The following is a 23,402-nucleotide window of genomic DNA, read 5'->3' on the forward strand; positions in this document are numbered from 1 at the left end:
GTTCTAGCAGTTATTTTTTCATTTGTATTTTCTTTATAAAGCTGGCATGATATAGTAGTTCCACTAGCTGTCTGTGATTAATGAGATTGGATCCTGTTACTGAACATGTTTGTCATTTTAGCTGTGGGGGCATTATAATGTGGCAGTTAATCCCATGTTTTCTTTGTTAAAAAGTAACCCATGAGTTGACAGTGGGTGAGGTGTTTGCCTAGCTTACTTTCCTTTAATTTATCTCTTTAAGATTAGGCCAAGTTGCCAGCGAGTAATTTTATGTGAAATACATCATTATTTTTATTAGTTGGATAATATTTTCACATACTTAATTGAGATATTTATGATATGTGGTTTTCATTCCTCAAATGAGAATATTTCTGTTTCTTGTGTAGACAGGTGAAATAGCCAGAGAGCTAGAATTTGTAAAACATAGTGTAAGAAGCAAGTTGGATGAACTGAAGAGAATGGAAGTGGAGAGGTTAAGGAGGTTAACTATGGAAGAGGTTGAGCAGAATGAATTAGGGCTTTATAGAGATGAAGATGGTCACTTACTTCCTGCACCTCCAAATGGCCGAAAATGGCGAACACAGCCACATCCTTCTGGAGGAAAAGGTAAAGTTACTGATTGTGAAATGTACGTTAAAACTTTTTTAAAGATAAAACTCGAACGTCAGCTACTTGTCAGTAACTAAATGTATTAAAACATATTTCATAATTGTGTGTAGCTTGGCATGGTCAGGTGGTTAGGGTGCTTTACACACTATCTTGGTGTCTTGGTTTCTGTTCCTCGTCCCTCCATACATGTTCACCCCTTTAGCTGTGAGGGCATTATAACGTTACTGTAAATCCAACAATTCATTGATTAAAAAAACAAAAAACAGCTGATATACTAGGTGTTACAAATGGGCAAACTTGTGTCTCTGTGCGACATAAATTAAAGTTTTCCAACCTTGCCAAATTTTTCCCCCTTTCTCTCTTTCAATATTAGGAAAGTTTTATGTTTTCTTTAAAAACTGAAATGTTTGAATAGCTGAACTTTATAAAACACATTGTATGAAGAAAATGTGGGTGTTAAAAGGAATGCAAATAGAAGTATTATGAAGATGGACTATGTAGAAAGTTGAACTGTTGGTTAATTTGAATGTTGTTCTTGCTTCATGTGATTAGACCATTATTTTAATCATGTATTCTTGAAAGTTTAAATTATAATTTCCTCTTGCCTGATAATAACCTAAGTAGAAAGCCGAAAAAATTACATGGTCATATTTATGTGTGTAAAATTTTACAAGTTAGAAACACTGAAGAATGAATTAAGTCTACAATTTAGGTACAAAAGTTTCAACTGGAGCTTATGATTTCTCAGTACAATAAAAGAAGACTTAACTAATTTGACTGGAAATTAACAAACTGTCATAAATAAGCTGTTTCAGAGATATTCCTAATAACCACCATCCTAATGCAATGTAGCATGGCTTTTGACCTCGGTATCTGTTGTTATCAGCCAAGTTCTTGACAGATGTCTAGACCAGTTGGTATGTTTATAGCCTTGTCTCATCATTAACTTCAGCAAATAATCCTAGATATTAATCTTTTGTTTCTGAGCAGGTTGTTCCAAATTGTCAGTTTGAAACTAAGCTTGCTGTACTTGCTTCTTGGTAATGGTTACTATCTTGTAGAAAAAAATGCACTTAAACTAGTAATGAAACAGACTCAATATATTCACAAACACAATTAGAAAAATATTTCATTTAAACATCTGATTTTTTTGTGTACAAAAAAAATATATAATAGTTACTAAAAGCTTATCAAAATGTGTGAAGATACACATCCTGTATCAAACGTTATAGTGCAAATACTTAACATGTGCAGATGTTTAGACAAACTCGTGTTTATTATACTTAGCTCATTGCAAAAGGGTTAAATGAAAACTACTATATTCTCTGTAACATGTTTGTTATGATCTCTATATCCATGGTGAACTTAAGCAAACATTTCATAATTGAGTCCCAGTCCAAGATTGCATCTCGCATCATTACAATCCAACCATAATGGTTCACCTAATTTCCTTTATACCCATATTTAACTGTCACTTAGAACTGGATGAAGCATCTTACAAACCTGAATGGTTATCTATCTTCTAGCTCTAACTAGTTCAATGTAAGTAAAGGTTCTCTGCACTCTAGGGATGATTCACAAGTATACTTAAGACTAACAGGTCATGTATACTTGCATGGCATTACTTTGAATATAGTGAAGTTATATTTTCAGAATTGTAGCTAGTAATTTCTGACAGCTTGGTTAAGTTGAATGTTTGTTTTGTAGAAATTCTGTCAATAGGTAACAAGTACCAATAAGTGTTTTATTTCTAAAATTAATTATTTAATTTTTAATCTTTATATTTATTCATTTTTTTTAATGTATAGAACTAGATTTGTGCTGCAGTTTGTTTGCATTTTTTAATTCTCAACAAAATATGTAATGAATTTGAACTATCCTTCCAAGTATTGTGCTTTCTTTTTAACCAAGTTTGTCTTCAATAAAATATTTGGAAACATTTGTTAATTAAATCATTGAATATAGTTGAGCACAAGGATTGAAGGTAATAATAAAAAAAGTTTATTCATTACACAATTGTTCTTTATATATACATGTAATTAACTATATATATTAGCTGAAAATTAACTGTCATTTACAACTAGTATAATATTTGAAAAGGAAATGGCTGTGTTGATTTATGCATGTTTAAGATATTAAGAATTGAAGTGTTTTAAATTTAGGCACAAGTTGATTACTAATGTTCATGCTTTAAAAATGTCTGCATAAAATGGCACAGTGGTAAGTCTGTAGGTTTACAATGATAAAAACAGGTTTCAACACTATGGTAAGCATAACATAGGTTACCCATTTCATAACTTTGTGCTTAATTACAACCAAACCTTAAAGTTGAAGTAACAGAATCAGTTAAAGTTTAAGCAGTTCAGAGGTTAAAGTAATATAATAGATCAAACTGAGAAAGTAGAATAATTTAATGTTTTTAATCTCAGGTTACAAAGATCAGTTTAGTTGATTTAAGTTAGTTATAGGCTAAGCATAATGTAATTGTTAGCATACTAGATAATGGATCACAAGGTCTAATGATTAAACTACAATGGTACTGAAAACACTTTCATCTTCAGATGCATTATAAATTTTACATTGAATCCCATTATTTGATTCCCTTATTTATGCAACAATAGCTTTTGCTGACACTGTCCTCCAGTGGGTTAATAGTTTAAAATTAGTTACAGCTGTGTTTGAACCATAGGACCTTGGTGACTTGACTGTTTAGGTTCAAAATTTGAAATAATATGTCTAAAATGTGATTAGAACACTAAAAATGTGTCTTTAAAATATACTGGAAAATCATCCATAAAAGTTAGGCTTAATGTCTTTTAATGTTTAGTCAGTCAAATTATCAGCCAACTTGTGAGGAAAAGCACCCATGTTTGTGAAACTGTGATTTAAATGTACTTCATATACTTATTTCCCCATCAAGTACAAGTATTTTATGATTCATGCTTCTTAAGTACTTTCTGTCTGTGGGACTGGATACAAGTAAAATATAAGCAATAACAAAACTTCAGTATCATCAGCATGCATGATGTCAGCTCTCTAGATTACACAATGAAAAGGGATATTCATTTGACAAGCATAAATGGCATTTTATACTTTGAAAATATAGATGGGTTTGCACTTGGATGGGTTAGGTATCTAATTTTTTATTTTTGTTGTATGGTAGAGTACACTTGACATAAGGGTAAGCAAGCCTTCATATGATTTAAAGGTAAAAAAACTGTGTGATCTGGCTGTTTACTAAACAGATGAAATGGTGGCAAACAACTTTTTAGTTGTAAAGGTTTAGCAAAGTTGTACAAGGATACCATACATTACTGTTTCATAAAGATGTTGGAAAACTTTAGCATTTCAAGGAGAGAATTAAAACTTTAATCTAGAATTATCTTAGCAGTCTGTTTTTTTCTTAATACACAAGAAGTTTTTATAACTTTATATAAGTTGAAAAGAAATACATTTTTTTAAATATTGAGGTGTATTTCAAATGATTGATGTATAATTGATATAATTTGAGGCAGAATTATCGTCATGCTCTGCAACTTAAAACATTACTTCTCCATAAAATTTTCTGTATGTTTTCTTGAATTGTTTCAAGGTTGAATTGGTTTTTAACTAGCAATTGCAAATAACTATGGTTAAATCCCAAAATTCATTAGCATTTTGTAAATCAGTTTTGATTGTATATCTTCACTAGTTAAGGCATAATGTTTCCTTTAAATTTCAATGTTTTAATCAAGTTTAATGATGAGAAAAATTTACATCTGAGAAAGAGCAAACAGTGTTTATCTGAGCTTAATATAAGAATTTAGTTTACAAGAATCTTAACATATTTTTTACTCTCTTAAATGTTTAAAAGGTTAAAATATGGGACAGATTCAAGGAAAGTGAATAGTTTCAAGTACAGAATGCTTAATGTAATGCTTAAAACAAACATTACAATCATGCATTCTTTCTAGGTGATATAAATTTTTAATAAAGGAATAAAAGACGTAGATTTTACACAGTAAACAAACCTTTTTCTGTATTTTGTAATTCTTCAGTCTGTGGTAGTTACATTAATTAATATGTTGACACAGTTTACAAAAATTTTAATTGGGTAAACCCGGTGTTTAAGAAACATGTTTGAACATTTGAGAACAATACAATTACAATTGTCTTACACAAGACTTACTTTTATTTTTGTTGTGTAGCTCTGTTTTTTAAGTATCAGTTCTTTAATACAATTAGTCTTTTCTACAGGTTTCAAGAGGAAAAATATCAAAGTTCCTGTTCATCTTGATCCTTTAAATACTCGTACATTTGAAGTTGAGGACTTAAAAAGGCTGATTCATACAGTAAGTATTAACCTCCATGTGCAAAGACTCTCATGTGAATAAGAAGGATGGAGTAAATTATGAAAATGAACAAGATGTGGATGTTGAAATCCAGAATCTCGCGTCAGTTCATAGACAATTGTAGAAAGGTGACTGTTCTCAGAGGATAAGAAATCAAAAACTAAGTAAATGATCCTATCTTGTGGGTTTTAATAAGAGTTTTAGGATTATGAAGGAAAGATTTAAAGAGCACAGAAATGTTAATAAAGAAGAAATTATTCTTTTTTTTGTATTACCCAAGGTTTAAGTAAGAATGCTAATTTGAACTATTTTTAACAGTAATATAAAGAAATTAACCAAATCCGACAAAAAACAGTTCTGAATTTAAAATTTCTTGTATTTTGTATATGGTCTAAACATCTATGACTGACTCACTACAAAAATTACTTTGAGATGCCAAGACGAAATTTATCTATGCAAATGGAGTAATTGTGATTTATGTCAAAGATTCACTGAGGAAATAAGATATATTTCTGGCTTTTACTGATGAAATGTCCTTTAACTTGTGTACATGCTTGGCTATATAATACATCATGGGATTTATGTATGGGGAAACTTGAAGTTTAAAGTTATTTTAGTCCAACAGCCACTTTAAATACATATTCATTTTCATGAATGAAGTAAACAATTATTGAGTAATTTAATAAAATCTTTGTCTTTAGACCTGTATGGGAGGAAGAATAACATTTTTATGAAAAATGTTTTATTATTCTGAAGCCTCTTTGAATAATAATCACTAAAAATTATAGGGTGTGATTTTTTTAAAATTCGATAATAGATCTTATATAATCCTTAAAGATAACTCGTTTATGTTAATAGTTCTGAATATTCTCTTTCCCCCACATATACCTGAAGTGATGCTGGCTTCAGTAAACCAGTAATATAATATTAACAGACTTCCACAGATGCCAGCCATTCCTATTTTGACTGGCTCATTCTGATTTTTAACAAATTATGTTACTTATGGTCGTACCTTTTTATAAATTGTATACCTATACAGCTATACTCAAACACTTTAGTAACACTTAAAATTTAGCATATCATATTGATGGTTAGACTATTTGTGAGTATTAGCTGCATCAGAAATATGCTAAAATAGAAACCATATAGCCAAGAATATGTATCCAAAATAGCATGGGGAGGAGGGGGGGAATTTCTTTATTGAGAAATCACTTGGACACAAAAAAAAATTATGGGCAAGTACTTGAATGATATTCATAAACTAGCTTCAAGGAAGAAAAAAAAAACAAACTAGCCACAATAAGTACTAATTGCAAGTTTGTTTAATAACTAACACACATAGGGAAAGCAAAATCTGAAAAAAACAAAAAAACCCTACTGTCTCAATACAACACCCTTGGGAAATGGGCATGGAGTTTGGAAAATTTAATTCTGAATATACTGCCAACTGGAACTTCCTACTCTTTGCTATGCAGATTTCAGTATTGCTCATTGTAAGAATGTGACTCAAGGAAATCATTCCTGTTTCTCTAAGATTGTAATATATCTTAGGCTGATATTTCTGTTTAAAGTTGAAGACTAGCATTTCTACACTTCAAGTAAAGTTGAATTCATATGTAATGAATGCTTTTTGTTGATGCCACATTACTCACTTTATTAATGGGGCTTAACGTTTGTTGTTTTGAATGGTACACGTATCAAACAGTCAGTCAATGTTGCATAGATACATTTTGCTTAAATGTTTTTATTTTGTTTTTGTATTAAAAAATATAAAATTACATGCATTATAACCTTAAGGATTTAGGATCCAAAATCAGTCATATATTGCAGTATTTTATTAACCCTTTGGATGTCATAATTAGATTTATCTGACTTGACATTTTTCAGCCATTTGGTGCCAAAATGAAGCTTGCATACCCTTAATGACATATACCCGTATGATACTGAGCAAAAGAGCAACTACTGGATGTTAATAGTGAAAAAATTACATAAAAGGTCAAATTATACATTTCATTTTTAGTGAATAATTGACATTTTTTCAAGAACCCACCCAAAATTTAATTATGCACTCAAAGGGTTAAAAGTAGTAAAAGCAAGGTGAAGTTTTGGTATTTTGAATATTAAAGTTCAACTTTCACTGATGCTATACCCAAAACATATTAATATACTTTTATGAAAATGAAATATATTCTAGGCCACAAATGACTTGGAAGAGTTGGATCGTAAAAGACGAGAAGAATTCAAACGCTATGAAATGGAAAAAGAACATCAGTACCGAGAATCATTGCAGAATTTGAAAGAAGACGAGAAAAGAGATCGTGAAAAAAAACATCAAGAAATGAAAAACAAACACCAGGAACATCCCCGAATTCACCATCCTGTAAATCAAATTTTAATCTGTACTTTCCATAGAATTGTTAGTGAAGTTTGTTTGGACAGAATCTTTTCAAGTAATTTGTTGCACAAGTACTCTAGAAAAATGTTTGAAAAAATTTTGTTCAAACAAACTCATATTATTCAGGTTGCACAAAAAGTGTTAACAATATGATGTAGTACATGGACTCCACCACATGTGAATGGTGTGTAAACAAGTTAGTAACTTGAAGGCTGATATTCATAATATTTTGTTTTATTTTTTGACAAAGAAATTGGGAATTGCATATGTTAAAAGGATAAATGCTCAAATTTCGTGATCTCTTCTGCAAATTGTCAGTGGTGATCTGCATGATGGTCCTGTTTATTCTCTGTTCTGTGATGTAAATTCTACTGCAAGAGGAGTTGGTATGGTAAGTTAATCTGTCCTCTGGACGTGTGTTTCAAAGCCTAACTGTGTGTGTGTATAAAGATCAGTTTCTTGGAGCCTGTTTGAGCAAGCAGAAGGCACATTAGTACTTGCATTTTGTAGTGCACTTTGTGGACTTCAGGCTGGATGCTTTGTCTTGAAGGAACCATGCCTTATTGGCATCTTGACTGTACAGAGAATATCTTTTCCCCAAGAGGTAGGCTCATAATATGTAGTAAGGTTCCTCTTGATCTTTGGATGTTTAACCCATTGTGAAACCTATAGACTTCAACCATTGTAAACCCTTGGAAAACTACCACAGTGGGCTCTATACTATTTCTGTTATTTCTTATGTGTATCACTAGCAAGGGTCCTTCAATCTCTTTTTTTTCTTTTTAGTTTCACTTGGAGGATGAGAGAGCTGGGATGGATCAACAAAATTCCTTGTCCCAAAATATTATCTTATTTTAAAATCTTAGCAATATCCTTATAATTTGAAGCTGCTGCTTGTGGTTGGCTGTGAGGGGATAGAGAGACAAACCTACAGTTTTTCATATCCTAGATACACAACAGCTTAAAATTCTTCTCAGTTGCTTTCAGCCACTTCTGAGAAAAAGATCGAGGTTACTTCAAAAAGAAAAACAAAAAAATGTAAAGTAACACTTAAAATAATGTGGGATTACAAAAGATATTGGGTCTGATTAAACTATTGAATTAAAAGTGTTTTTAATACAGATTTACAAAAATTAATGAATGTAATGGTTTTTGAAATAATAATAATAATAGATAAGGACAACTACCAAGCCTCTTAAGAAGGCTGTTATACTTTAATCTTGTGATATAATGATCAGATAATCAAAACATATGTTGTACCTTTCTTATAGGGTAGTAAACCTCAATTTGAGGAAGTATGGGAAGAAAGAGATCATATGTCTAAGGAAGAGTTTGACCCCAGAGTGTTTTTTGCTATGCATGGTAAGTTGTATGTGATAAAATAATAAACCTTATGCTGAGAAATGAAATATTAAGGTCAGAAAACTACAAATGAGATTTATTAAAAAGAAAACTCATTGTCTTATCAAGATTAACATCATAAATGCTTGTAAAGTAATGGAACCTTCAACACTAATCATGTATCCAATAAAATGTGTACACACACCTAAGAATACCATCATTGTAAACTGTCTTAGATTGTGGTATTGGAAATAATTTAAAAAAATAACAGCAAAGAAAAAACTGAGAAACACAGGTGAGTGAATGAAATATTGCTAGTGTCCCTGAAATTTGGATTTGTGGGTCATGGTTTGTCACAAAAAATATGCTCCACACTTTAACACTGTGGCTCCTGCATAACTTGCCAGTGGATCATGGTAGTCTTCCAGTAAGGCCACTGAGTTGTGCTTTTTTTTTTTTTTTTTTTAAGGACCACTTATTGACTGGGATGCAATGGTTACATGTACAGATGAGAGTGGGCCATCAGGACACCATTTCTGTTCTGGATCCTGAAAGGTGTTGGCAAAATAGGCTTGGAAACCAATGTGTTAAGGGCTGCTATGGGTGTGTATTATAAAAGTGATACTCCAGTGCTACTATTCAGCCGGGCAAGAGTTGGCAGTGTGTGCTGTTAACTAGCTGTCTTTCCTCTATTTTGTCAGTTTGAAAACAGGGATGGCTTTGCACAGGCAGACCTTGTGTAGCTTTAAGAAATACTTTCAAAACAAATGATTTTTTTGGTTAGTTGTGAATGTATGATATAAAATGAAAAATTTGCATAGTGTAAAATATAATTGAGAATATTGGGGAAAGAACTAGATTTTATATTTAGCACAAGAGAAAAACAACAAACATTTAAAATGAAAATTTTATAAAATTAGAGAAAGTAATTTTTAAAATACTTATTTGAATTTTGTATTTCTTTAATTAAAACCTTCTGTTAAACCTCAGTTAATTTGTAATACAAGTTGGAGATTTATCTTTGCTTCATATGGAATAGTGTATGGTAATACACAAGTTCAGGATACTTTTGATGCAAAGTTTGCTTATGTCATCAATATTTGTAGTTATCCTAGCCAAGAAGTTTAAATATTCAAACAGTTGAAAAATTACTGTCTGTGTAACAAGAAAGGGTAAATGTGTAATTAGAATCTTGATTATAGATATATTTACGAACTAGTTAAAGTAAGAATGTATTTGTGTACTAGAAGTTATAAATAAAACAAATATTAAGGTTACCATTGTACTCGCTATGAGTCAGCAACAATTACTCAAAGAATTGTTTGTGATTTAAATGTTTCCAGAATATTTAAATTTTGCATGGTTTTGAAACCATGATTTTTGTGTTTTAGTCTAACTGGAACTTTTTCTTAACTCAACTTCTAGGTTAATTTAGTAACTTTGTAAATGTTATTAACACTTTTTCAGTTGAAATTTCTTTTCATTTGTAATATGGTTTAACAATTGCTCACAAAAGTTTTTATTTTATCCTAAAGATATTAATGGAGATGGTTATTTGGATGAAGATGAAGTGGAAGCCATTTTGAGTTTGGAAGTATGTAATTTTGTTAACTTTTAATCTCTTGTTTCAACCAAATGTATTGTTGTAGCTCATGCTATTAAACTTATTTCATCGAAGGTCTTAAGCCGTTTTATATTTTATCATGAATTTTTCATTTGAATTAAGTTCTGTGCTAAGAGTTTATACTTAACTGCTGCATTTAGTTAGTTTTTTTATAATTTTAAATGTGTTTTACATTTAACTAGAATGTATTTGGAATGGTTGGTTGTTTGGTAAAAAGACTTTTTGAGACAAAAACTTTTAATACTGAAAATTAGCTTTATAACAGCAAACAATAAGAACTTTAACACTGGAAAGAAGTTTGTAATAAAATTGAAATACTTTGTATACAACATTGAATAGAAGCATTCTGATACCTTTTAATTACAACATGCTGCTGATGGTTAGATATTTGTTTAAAATTAAATGGTCTAAAGCTCTGCTGCTAAATTACAAAGGCTAGCTTGTGTACATATTAACCATTCATGTGAAAAACCTTTTAGAGATAATCCAATTATATTAAATTCATGATATTATTATATCATTTTGCCTTACATTTCCATATTTTTCTTGACGTTTGGCCCTCGTATTTTAACACTTCATTTGTTTCTTAAATATTTTTATGTGCCTTGAAGTTCTGTATGAAGATGATTTTCTATTAAAATATGGTTCAGTTGCTCAAAACTTTAGAATTGTCCTTATGGGAAATGGTGAGGAAATTTCAGAATCAATCGTACTTTTTCACTTAAGAGATTCTTTTGCATATCTTATTTCTGTAAAAGATATTTCAGTTCTAATCTGCATGAAATCATTTCAGATAGTGATAAAACATGATAAATAACTTTTCACTGTCTTATTTGTGTACAACAGCACTCTCTCTCTGGATTAAGTGTAAATGTGCCAATTTGTTTGACTACTGATCTACAGGTGTCAAAAATTTAATTTTTTTACTTTTTATTTCTGTGAGATACTGTTCGAATACTAACTTTTCATCACCTATCATTTCAGTTCCTTGATTTATATTTGACATTCACACGTACTGATGCAGGATAATGTGTAAATGATCACTTAACACTCCTACGAAAAGTGGGGCCTAATAGGCCCCAGAGCAACTTGAAAGGTTATTAATATTAGGCTAATAATTTTATATTTAAATGAAATTGCCATTTAAATCCATTAATGAATGGATTAACGAGATTCCCACTGTCCCTATCTACTATCTAACGAAACCACAGCCAGGGGAATGGGCTTGGAGAAATCAGGACTAGAAACGTCTTTTCGTAGAAGTGTTAAGTTTCAGCAGCATTATATGTTATTACAGCTATTATGAGAGTTTTTGTATCAGTAACTTCATAATACCAACAGATTAAACCTAGAACTAATATATTCTCAATGAAATTGATTCATTAAGTACATTCAGTAAACAACTGTTGATATTGAACATTATAATAATTCAATTATGTTGTTCATTTGGTTGAGGATGCATTTACCTACAAAATCTTGAATGTGCATTTTTTTTTAGTTGTATACTTAAACATGTTTATGAAATAAACTATATCTTGTCATAAGATGTCTGTACTTTATCTTACAACTGATTATGGTGAATCAACAAATGCTTGTGTGTAAGTATATGTATATTTGAATGAGTTTATATTTACATTTTAAACCAAACATGAAGTATTATCATTAGGAAGAATAAATATCTTCTGTTTAATTTTTGAAAGAGAATATTACACAAAAAACACTTGCACTATACAGTTCATACAGAGCACTAATATATGAAGAGTCAAGTGGTATGACCACAGTAAAATATTTCTGTGTAATTAAGGTGAAGAAGATGTATGATCCTAATAATCCAGAGGATGATCCTGTTGAAATGATGGAAGAATACAATAGGATGAGGGAACATGTTTATAATGAGGTACTGTACTGTAACTCTATATTACTGTACATAATTACTGTGATAATTTAAATGTGTTTTATGTGTAGTCAGAATACACTGCATAGCTTGTAAAAAAAAAAAAAGTAAGTTAAACTTCAAAGGATTTTCATTTTTTGTTATGCAAATAATTTTTTTATTAAATTTTTTGAGTTTGAAATTGATCTGATTCTGTATTAGTATTTAAAATTTTCAATTTCTTACTCATATTTTAATAGATTTTTCTTGTACACTAAATACAAGTTATGAATTTCTCTGAGTGTATGTAAAACAAATACTAAAACTTAGTTGTGAATAGTAATATAATGAAAGCAAAACTGTTATAATTGCAGAATATTAATGATATTAATCACATTATTATACAACAAGTTAATGTATGAAAAGATCTGTGATAAAACCTGAAAGTAGCATGTTCCTACTGGGATAGAGCATAAAGACTTATTATGCCTAAACTTGGATGCAATGTTTCAAATGAACATTTAGTCACAATAGGCCTCACAGTAAAATAAGAAATAGGTTTTACATCATTTCTATCCTAATCAATTTTTTTTATTTTACATTATTTATGAAATTTACTTTATTCAGTAGCTTTTTTAGTTTGTTTTTGTTTTTTTGATGGTTTTGAAATTTATATTAGTTTGACAATTAACCTTGCATTCTCATTTTCTGTACTGCTCTTCTAAGGTTATTTGTAAATGCATATAATTTGTACTTCTTGTCTATGTCCAACTTTTAAGTTTTGAAATTCATGATATTTCTCTAAATGCTCTTTCTTGGAAATTAAATTTTTGTTTTACTTTCAAGTTTAAAGTGTTTACAATGAAAAGCTTAAAATAGTAGTGTGAAAATTGTAAAAAAAAACAGTTCACCATTACATGTTTTCTTTACACTAAAAAGAATACTTCAGAATTTGAGTCTTTTAGCCTATTTGAATTTTTTTTTGTATTTGTATACAGCTCTGTTAATACACTAGTTAAATTATAATAGATTTCTTTGGTATCAATATCATAATTTAATAATTTTTCATTACTCAAATGTATGTATAACATTTTAAATGTTTTTTTTCACATCTTCCATGTGTGAACTATCTTAAGGGCTGCCAAACTATGACAAACAGCAACCGAGTGGAAAGGTCATAACTAGAAAAGAATTGTTTACTTTACTTCATTATTCACTGTTCTGTGTTTTAAGAAAAATAAGTTGAATATGCTATTTGTAAATAGTAACAATCTATATACGTACATATGATGTATAATAATTAAAATGTGAGTATATATTACAAAATACTAATCTGCTAAAACACAACCAAGACAGGCCCACTTTGTAAAGACTAAAGGCCAGTTTTATACTCTTGGATACAATAACGTGAGTACATGCTTGTCATGTCATTGTAATGCTATCTTAGCCAGCAGTGTCTGAAAGGTCAATACAATAAAATTTATAAATGTCATAACATTATACATTTGTATATATATTTTAGCTATATATGTAGATTAAATACGTGCATTTTTGAGTTAATTTCTTGTCATTCTACAGGGTGGACCGTAAGTCCCTGACCATCCATATATCTTATGTATCCAGTGTATCTGTATGTTGTCCTTCATTCTTGCTGCATAATATTATGCACAATATGCTCTTCAAGTGTAAATGGGCTTACATCAGCCATATTTCTCTGAAAAAACAAACAAACAAATTTATAATACATGCATAATTGAATATAGCATAATAACATATGGATGGGTAGGGACTTACGGGCCACCCTGTAGAAAGGGAAAGAAATTTATATTTACTTCCTAATTTTTTATGGTGCTTATGAGATTGGTCAAATTTATCAAACACTTAGATTCCAATTTGATAGTGAAAATAACAGTTTTTCTTTCATAAAATATGATCATTTTATCATCTGGATGTTATAAAGAATTTACATGTTAAATTTGAAAACTTTCTCATGCATAAAAGTATTTTTAAAATTAAAATTACATGTTGCCTAGTCAACATTCTGAAGAAAAAAAATATACAAGAAAATCTGATTTGAAATATTTTACTGCTTCATATGTATATATATATATAAAATATTTTGTGTACCAAAGCCTTGCAATATTTACTAATAACCTGCAAAATTTTGTAAACTGTTAAAATTTTGAAAAATCATAGTAGAATTGTTCTCATGGATACCCTTTGTGGGTTCTACCTAACCTGTAATGAAAGGGTTAAAGTAATTGTTACCCTTGCAATTGGATTTGTATGTTTGTTTGAGCACATATTTTGGACTAATACACCCTTGATTAATACACAAGATGAGGAGTTTGACACAATTCAGATTCAAAATAATTTTGAAGCATTTTTATAATGAGATAAAACATTTTTATGATTTTCAGTTAATAACTCTGTAAAGTATGACTGGATTTGTACCAACTTCCATTGACACATTAAGGTTTAGACTCATAATGCTACAAAAAATGGTCCAGGTTGTTGATCATTTTGGATCTGAGAAGAATTTTCAAACATGAACTTTTATGTTATCCAATATAAATGCATGCAATCTTAAACAAGTATTGGAATGAGGATATGCAATCTCTCTGCCAGTTTTAATATTTTTGTCTAATTTTTTTGTGCCTGTTTTAGTTCAGTGTAATCAGTTTATACTATAAATGGCTTTGCTATAAATTATAGACAAACTTTCATTTAACGAGTTTTCCAGTTTCAATCAAAATGTCCCCAGTTGTGGGAAAATTTGATCTATGAATTTAAATTGTCATTGATTTTAAAAAGGTTTTGTTTCACTCTTTCATTCAGAGCCAAAGCTCTGAGCAACTTATACTGTCAACTGCAAAAGGTGATTGTTGAGTATTTCAGTCATTTTTATTCTAAGTTACATCACATTTTGAAATGTTAATGATTAATTACTAACAATCTACTGTAGATATCCTGTTTGTGATCTACTGTAGATATCCTGTTTGTGAAATTATCCATGTCTCTTATACTGTCATTTTAATAGTGAATGTTGAACATTGCTTGGAGATGTAGCCTTTAAATTGGAGGCAAGTGAACATTTGGACAGACAACACAGTTTACACTACGTATGAGATAACTTGCCTGCATTAGGCTAAAAAACAATGTGATATATATTTTTACAATTTAATTATCTTTATTCTGTCATCAATCCATTTGTTTTAATTGCAGTGCAATAGTTGTAATTTAGTTATTTCTTATCATCCAGTAATCAAAGCCTAATACAAGTTTTAAGACTCATATTTTATAAGTAGTAGTTTATATTCATTCATATAAAGTTGTTTAATGTAAATTTTTTTAATTTTTTTTATAGGCTGATAGGGACAAAGATAAACGTATTAGTCAAAAAGAGTTTTTGGAGTTGACAAAAAAACAAAATTTTGAAGCAGATGAAGGTTGGAAGGTAAAAATTTTCAATATAATATACCAAATTTATCAGATACATTAATATCAGTAAACTTTTAACTTGATACAATAATAGATCAACCAGAAATTATTGAAATGGAAATTATGAAGCAGATAGAGCATGACTGGATATGGCTACTCTAACCAAATGATGAGGCCTCAAAATCACTGTAATATATTGTACTCAACCCTCCACAAATATTGGTTCTCTCTGTTAAAATTACTTGTTTTAAAAGTTCAAGTTCTGGTGTAGTTTAGTGTCTTCATAAATAGTTAAGTGTATATATATAATTTGTTTCTATTACTTAAATTCATGTAATATTTTTAAATTTCCTGTCTTACCATTTTCGAAACCAAGTTCTTGTTTGTAATTCTTTAGTATCATTATACAAAAAATAAAACTTCACTTAAGAACATTATACATTCCATAAAACTGTCTCACCAGAATGTCAACTTTCTGTATTACAAACACTTACCTTAAAATCTTTTTTATTTATAATTACTTTTCTTATGTTGACTTCATTTACGTTTTTACATAATATAATCCTTCACAGCTTACAAACAAGTTTCCTAATAAGTGTAAATTGTCTTTATTTGACATGTAATATTTTATTGGAATACTAATTTTTTTATTTTTTTTATTTTTTTATTTATTTTAGGGTATAGGTGAACAGAATATATTTACAGAAGAAGAATTTAAAGAATATGAAAGACAAAGAGTGATGCAAATGCAGAAACATTTTGAGGCTCAGAGACAGGCAGCCATTGTAAGTTTATTGTCATAAATAGCTGTATTTTAATTTTTTTTTTTTTTTAGGATCTGTAAATTGTGTATTTAGCATTATTAGTCATTAATGTTTGGTGTACTTGAATATATTGTTGAAGGAGTTTATTAAAAACTTGTATTTTCTTTAAATATGTTTAATAAACATTTTGGAATAGCAAAGTTCTCTATAAATATTAGTATTTACCCCTCCTGCAGTGAGTTGCGAGTTAAAGGCTTATAATACTAAAAACCAGGCTTTGGTACCTGTGGTTAGCAGAGCAAAGATAATCCATTGTGTAGCTTTGCACTTAACAACAAATAAAGAATGAATGGTAATATGTGTTTTTACTTTTTGGTAAATATTAAAAGTGTTTCGGATGTTTACTCTGAATTTCAGTTTTTACAAGGCACTACAACTTTTCAGTTGCTCAGTGTTTTGCATAACGTGGAATGAAAATAAGACAACAAAAGTAATAATTCTATATAATTTCTTTCCTTGAGGTGATTCCTTCAAGTTTAGTTATACAAGTTAGCTTTGTGTGACCTATTTTCTGTTGTTAATATATATATTTTTCTGTAGACCTGTCATATTATCTCTCTTCTTTATTTTGGGGGAAATAAAACTTAGGCATGGTGAGAGAAGGGACTAAGTTGTGCAGAACGGGGATATATGTGAAGAGGTAATGATAATCTATAGCCAGTGGTATTCCAGAATTACATATGGACAAGAAAAGATTCTAATCTATGTAGATATTTATTGTTAGTTATTTGTTGTTTATCTTGGCTTTACATCTAGTTTATTTTTTTTGATACAGTGAAACACTGTCTGCAAGAGAAATTTTGGCAATTAAGAGATTAAAATTTTATGGTAGAAAAGTTTTTATAATATACAAATGTAAGTAAAACTGAAATGGAAGAACTTTTATGTGAATCTTGTGTATGACGTATGTACTTTTTCCGGATGAGTGATAAAGCTTTTAACATTTTTAATCTCCATCAGAGCCAGGGAATTCCACCACAGTACATTCAGTATCCTCCACCTCCTCAGTATGGCATACCATCTCCACAACACTTAGAACCTCATGCAGTTCCACCAAATCAGTATTATGGCTATCAGCTACAAAATCAGTATGGGGTAATGTAACAAGTCTGAGTTAATACTACTTTTTTACCATCTAATATTTTGCTTTGTAAGTTATATATTTAAGTTTAATATTTGTTTATACATTTTTATGCTCCATTAAATATTAGGTTTTCAAATATCCTGATTGACAAAAATAAAGTTAAAGAAATTCTTAATTTCTTACTTTTGTGTAAATTTGATTTAAAAAAAAAATTGTTATCAGGTCACTGTGTACATTATTTTGACAGGTTTAACTATGAAATCTAAAACTTAGCATCTATCAAAATGAATTTTACATCAAAAGAAAAGATGGAAATATAGGAAAATTACTTTGGTTTAGACTCTTTCTAGAAAGAACAGTTCTTGATGGTTAAACAGTGTAGTTACACTTCTTTAAAAACCAAGGATTGTACCCAATTTCTCTTCATGCTTTGGGGCTTTAGGTGTATTGTAAGAGTGAAAGTTTTTAAATTCTCTTATTCAATTAGAATAACCTAAAAGTGTATCAGTTCAAAACTAGAGGGAGCACTCAGAAGATTGCACACCTACACTACACTACATTGATGATGTTAAGTTGTAAAATATGTATGTTATTAGTGAACATTTAACCTCATTGCTTGTTTTGAATTGAACAGAAAAAAATGAAATCTTAAGTTTTTTTTATAAATTAAGTTTGCTTATACAATTTCTGATGCAGCACTTCTTTCCACTCATAAGATTAGCTGTTCTTGCCTACTGCTGCCCTCTATATGCAAACTCCAACTAGAATGCTAGAATGTGCTTCTCATTTTTTGTCCTGATTTCTTGCACATTACACAAATAGGCAAAGAGTATACCTGGATCAGAAATGATGCAATTTCTCTCTCTAGATCTGACTTCTCTACACAGGTATCCTTTGGATATTTTTAGAATATTTCTGTTATTCCCTTGCACCTTTCCTTCCTCCTGACCAATGTGGGATTCTAGCTAATCCTGCTAGTGGAGGAAAGTATGGTATTGAAAGTTATAAATTTCCTATACTGAAACTGAATTTCAGATAGATACTTTCTCTTCTCATGCTTCCTCATTCACTTCCATGCTTCTATCGTTTGCCAGACTTCAAAGTGATAGTGTGGTAGATGTGCATATAGGGAGTCACGTGCATCATATGAGTGTACTACGTTCCTATTGGCGGATAGGTGAGGCATGATTTGCATTTGATTTCAATGGGGGGGGAGCAGAAGGATTATAGAATATGTAATAAAGTTTGCATATAGAACAAGCAATAAGTGAGAATAGCTAATGTTGAGTAAAAGGAAGTACCCATCAGAAATGCATTTTCAGTATAAGAAAATTATAACTTCTGAAAGGTAGCACAAAGGATTTCATGAAGCACTGTGTAAAATATTTAGAGTAATGTATTTTTTGTAGAGTGTTTAGTATGAAAAACTAATTTATGTATGAAATTCTGGGAAACTAGTTTAACTTCTCTAGAACTAGTATATTGGCATCATTGTTAGTTTTACAGATTTGGTATGTACTGTTTGTTTTCGAATACATCATAAGGTTATAAAAGAAAATGTTTATTTTAACCATTAACACCTGTTCTTGTTTTTATATATTCTCTCATCATAGATAGGCAAACAACAATTTGAGTATAAGGAAAAGTTTTATTGGTAGCAGAACATACCACATATTTTAATAGAACATATAGTATGTTCCACCATCAATAAAACTTTCCATTATGCTTATAAATTGTTGTTTGCATACCTGTTGCTGTATTAGGACAATGTGCTTCCTTACCTTTCATCAATTATACATATATAGTAAAATGTTTTGTATACAAACCAAATTTAATTTCTTATACACATAATGTTAGTCACATAAGGAAGGTAAATTTACTAAAAGTTAATTTTAAACATTTACTCTTTCATGTTAAGGTGGTATCCAAATCAATCATGTTTGATAGATCGGAGCAGTTTTGATTCCCTGTATTATAGAAGAGACTGAATATAAATATTCAGTGTATTTCTTTAACAGGCTAAACAGTATCAGGGAGCTTCACAGTTCCAAGGAGTGCCACAGTATCAACAAGGGGCACTGTCACCACAACAGCAGCATTTCCAAGGAGTACCACAGTATCAACAAGGGGCACTATCACCACAACAGCAGCATTTCCAAGGAGTACCACAGTATCAACAAGGGGCACTGTCACCACAACAGCAGCATTTCCAAGGAGTGCCACAGTATCAACAAGGGGTGCTGTCACCACAACAGCAGCATTTACAAGGAATGCCACAACATCAACAAGGCATGGCATTTCCTCAGCAGCAACAGGGAGTTCCCTTACATAATCATAGAGGACCTCAGAAAGAAATAGTTAAAGAAAATGAGCAACAACAAGAAGTGTTGCAACAACAACCAGGAATACAATTGCCTCGACAGCAGCAAGTAATTCCTTCACAGGAACATAAAGAATCCCCAAAAGAAGTTACACAACATCAAAAACAACCACTGCCTGTGGTACCTAAACAGAAGAACCAAAATGCTTCTTCACAAGAAAAGGTATTCTTACCAAACTAAAATATCATTCACAGTTGCCTATGCAACTATTCTAGAGCAAATGTTATAAATACAGATATAAATTATCATGTCAAGAAACTTTCACCACCCTTTAAAAGATTTGTTTTTAAGTTACTTCTACCTTTTTAAGAGGGAAATGTCCTATTCCTTCCTGTTCCCCCATGTTAGAATTGTAATTAAATGTGAATATGCTCACTTTGAATAGTCTGTAAAATTATTCAGTTTACTAAATTGGTTACCATGATGTGATTTTAATAATAAATAAATTTGACCTTTATAAGACCTTTAAGTGATGGGGGAAGGGGATTAAAATTTCAGCATAAGAATTTAAATGCACATTATTAATATTTTATAAAATCAGGTTGAATATAGAAAGGTAACAGATAAGTCTCAAAAACCAAATTATGAAGGTTTGAAATTTATCAAATTAAGAATTTTTGTATTTTAATTCTAACTTTTAATTTTCGTAAATAAAGAGTATACCACTTAATTTCAAGACAATAAGAAAACAGTGTAGTTTAGGTTTAAGGCCTCATAACATAATTAAATTTCAGGTGGGTTCTCAAAGTATCAGTTATCCACTAAAAAGTTAAATATACAATTTAACATTTTTAGTACTTTTCAACATCAATATACATTAGTTGCACTTTTACTCAGCGATCTACACAAGGTAGAAAATTAAGAATGTGTGAGTATTACAACTGTTGCACTGCATGAAGTTTTTGTAACACTCGGGGGTAAATCCCCCTTTATTTTTTTGCATCAAACAGCTAGAAATGTCAGTTTGGGTGAATTCAATTATAGCATTTAAAAGGTTAAGGAACTTTTCTACAAGCAGGGCCTTTTATATCTTTTGGGGTCCCTGGGCACAGCTTATAGGAAAATATAAATATTGTGTTTTTTCTAATTTAATTGTTATTTTATCTTGTAAATTCTGTTTTTTTGTGAAACATGAAATTTTACACATTTTTGCTGGAGCCCTTTTTCATCTAGTGATCTTTGGCATGTCCTCAGTTTGTCTTTTTCCATAAAACATAAATCTTTAGTTTGGATTTCTTGTCTGTACTTTTGTTTTACACACATGAAGCGTGGGGGGAAACCAAGTAGGCTGTTGTTTGTGTCCAAATGTTATTTGGCTGTCCATCTGTGTTGATGGCCATACATAAAGCTGTATACATTTTTTTAATTTTTCTAATCCATGAATATTCAAGAAAACTTGCAAATAACCTAATCTTTTTCCCATTAGTTATGTACTAAAATTTGTAGCTGTTATCATAATCATATTTTAATAACAAGCTTTCGTGTAAGATGTGCTAATAGCTTAAACTTCACTCATTGTTTTATTAATTTAATTTGAAAGAGCTTTTAATTTTATATTCCACATGGGTCATGTTTATATGTTAACTGTAATTACACTTCTGTGTTTATAACTCATTATGAAAATAATGATTAGTGATCATTCACAGAAAACATGAACCCTAATTTAATAACCTTTATATTACTGCATTACGTCTAGCCAGATACCAAAATGAAACGTGTGTCACAAGAACCCCAACAAGCGAAACCATAACTTGACCCATCTGGAGATATGATGGTTGTGTTTATGAAACTACCGAATGCTAAGTAAATTGTTTTCATCATTTTAGTTTTCAAGTCTTGTGATAGTTTATTAAAAGTTCTGTTTTAGAAATGTTTTTTCTTACACCTACTTAAAAGAAATTTGAGTTCTAGTTTAGTAAAAATGTTTTGAATGTAAAGCCTACTGAGAAACAAATTACACAAAGAATGTATTTTTGACAAGCGAAGTATGTTTATGCATACTACAGTTAAAACACTACGTGATAAATAGTGAGGGAAATTTTTTTTCATGTGAAGGATACTCACTTACTTTTATAGGAGGGTACAATCTTAATTACTTGGTTATTACTTTCAGGGAAATGTTATTGTGGTTTTTACTTATTTTAAAGGTTGTGAATAACATTAGGATTGCTTGACTGCAAAATAATGCAATCTCACTGGTGTAAAATTTAACTAAGAGTAATAAATTGTTTAACAGGTCTTAATTTTGTTGAGTAATATTTAATTGTTGTTAACAAATTAATATTAGTAATGAAACTTCATCAACTGCAATCTTAAAAGTTCTCAAATGAATTGGGGGTTTTCATCCCTCAAAGAATTGAAAATGCTCAACCAGATTCACCTAAATCTTTCACAGTGATGTCTGCTTTGAGTGTGAGCTGCAATCAGAACACTTTCTTTGATTCATAAAGAAAAATGGCATCTGTTTAGAATTTTACTGATGTACCTTGGTTGTTTCTTGTATCCTGAATAACACTTGTGTCAAATAATTTGGGAAGGTCACACTTTTTTTGTGAATGTTTGTTTGTTTTGTTCCATGCTCTTAATTCATAAAGATCAAACACAATTAGTTAAGGGTTACAAAATACAAAACTTGAAAGAAAACAACTTTTCATGTGCTTTAACAATTCTATGAAATGACTTGTTAACATGCTGATGTTTTTTAACTGAAAGTTAAATGTTTTTGTAATATGTACTAATTACCATAACACTGAGTATAAATTGGCATTTTTCTTTGAGAAAGTAGTTATCTAGAATTTATATTTTGTCTAATAATGCATATTAAAACTGGTAAATGATAAAATCTGTATTTTTGTTGGTTTACAATAAAACTTTCTTACTATCTTGATCTTGCAGTGACATGTTTCTTGCACTTTAGGGCTTGACCTACATGGCTTCTAGAGGCCTACCTTACAACTCTAGTTTTTGGAATGAGAAGTACATTTTACTGTGTGTGTGTGTGTGTGTGTGTGTGTTACCTCTGAGCTACTAATGATGTTAAGTGATACACTTAATTAATTATTTTTTTCTAAATCTATACTAAGGTGACTGATAAATGTGGAATTAGTGAAAAATGTTATTGTAGTTTTTATGAAATGTGTTAAGACTGTGTATGAGAGTGATTTAGTTAAATCCTTATTTTTCAGAAGTGAACATTCTGGTGAAGATAAATTAAGAATATGATTCACAAATTAGAGATCTGAGAAAGGTTTTGTTAGATTAGAGAAGTTACAAAGCAAAAAAAAAAAAAAGTGGATTCTAGTGTCTACATTATTGCTGTTGAATGAATCATGACTGAGAAGCAGAATTTTGTCAATCACTGAGACTGGTACTGTCAGTCACTGAGTTATTTTCACCTCTCACAGATTTAACCTCTGAACTAATTGTGCTGTTTACAATATGGTTTGTGGATTTTATCAAATTTCAGTTTATTCTGGTTTTGAGGCTTTAATATACTTGG

General features: G+C 30.2%; 1 protein-coding gene across 5 annotated transcripts in view; it reads left to right on the plus strand.

Annotated features, from left to right (window-relative positions):
- The window catches only part of LOC143247421 (nucleobindin-2-like), a 34,485-nt gene extending 11,695 nt beyond the window's left edge, over positions 1–22,790 (plus strand). For 3 of the 5 annotated variants that reach the window (XM_076495489.1, XM_076495487.1, XM_076495486.1), the window contains 11 exons: positions 387–606; positions 4,846–4,940; positions 7,135–7,320; positions 8,607–8,697; positions 10,212–10,270; positions 12,105–12,197; positions 15,541–15,630; positions 16,292–16,399; positions 17,399–17,533; positions 19,541–20,065; positions 21,600–22,790. In XM_076495489.1, the coding sequence (XP_076351604.1) occupies positions 387–606; positions 4,846–4,940; positions 7,135–7,320; positions 8,607–8,697; positions 10,212–10,270; positions 12,105–12,197; positions 15,541–15,630; positions 16,292–16,399; positions 17,399–17,533; positions 19,541–20,065; positions 21,600–21,653 (1,656 nt within the window). In that variant the 3' untranslated portion in view covers positions 21,654–22,790. The remainder of the gene's footprint in view (positions 1–386; positions 607–4,845; positions 4,941–7,134; positions 7,321–8,606; positions 8,698–10,211; positions 10,271–12,104; positions 12,198–15,540; positions 15,631–16,291; positions 16,400–17,398; positions 17,534–19,540; positions 20,066–21,599) is intronic. The other 2 variants (XM_076495490.1, XM_076495488.1) reach the window with 1 other exon arrangement.
- Positions 22,791–23,402: the final 612 nt, after the last annotated feature.

The sequence above is a fragment of the Tachypleus tridentatus genome, chromosome 3, assembly GCF_004210375.1.
Source record: "Tachypleus tridentatus isolate NWPU-2018 chromosome 3, ASM421037v1, whole genome shotgun sequence".
Lineage (NCBI taxonomy): Eukaryota > Metazoa > Arthropoda > Merostomata > Xiphosura > Limulidae > Tachypleus > Tachypleus tridentatus.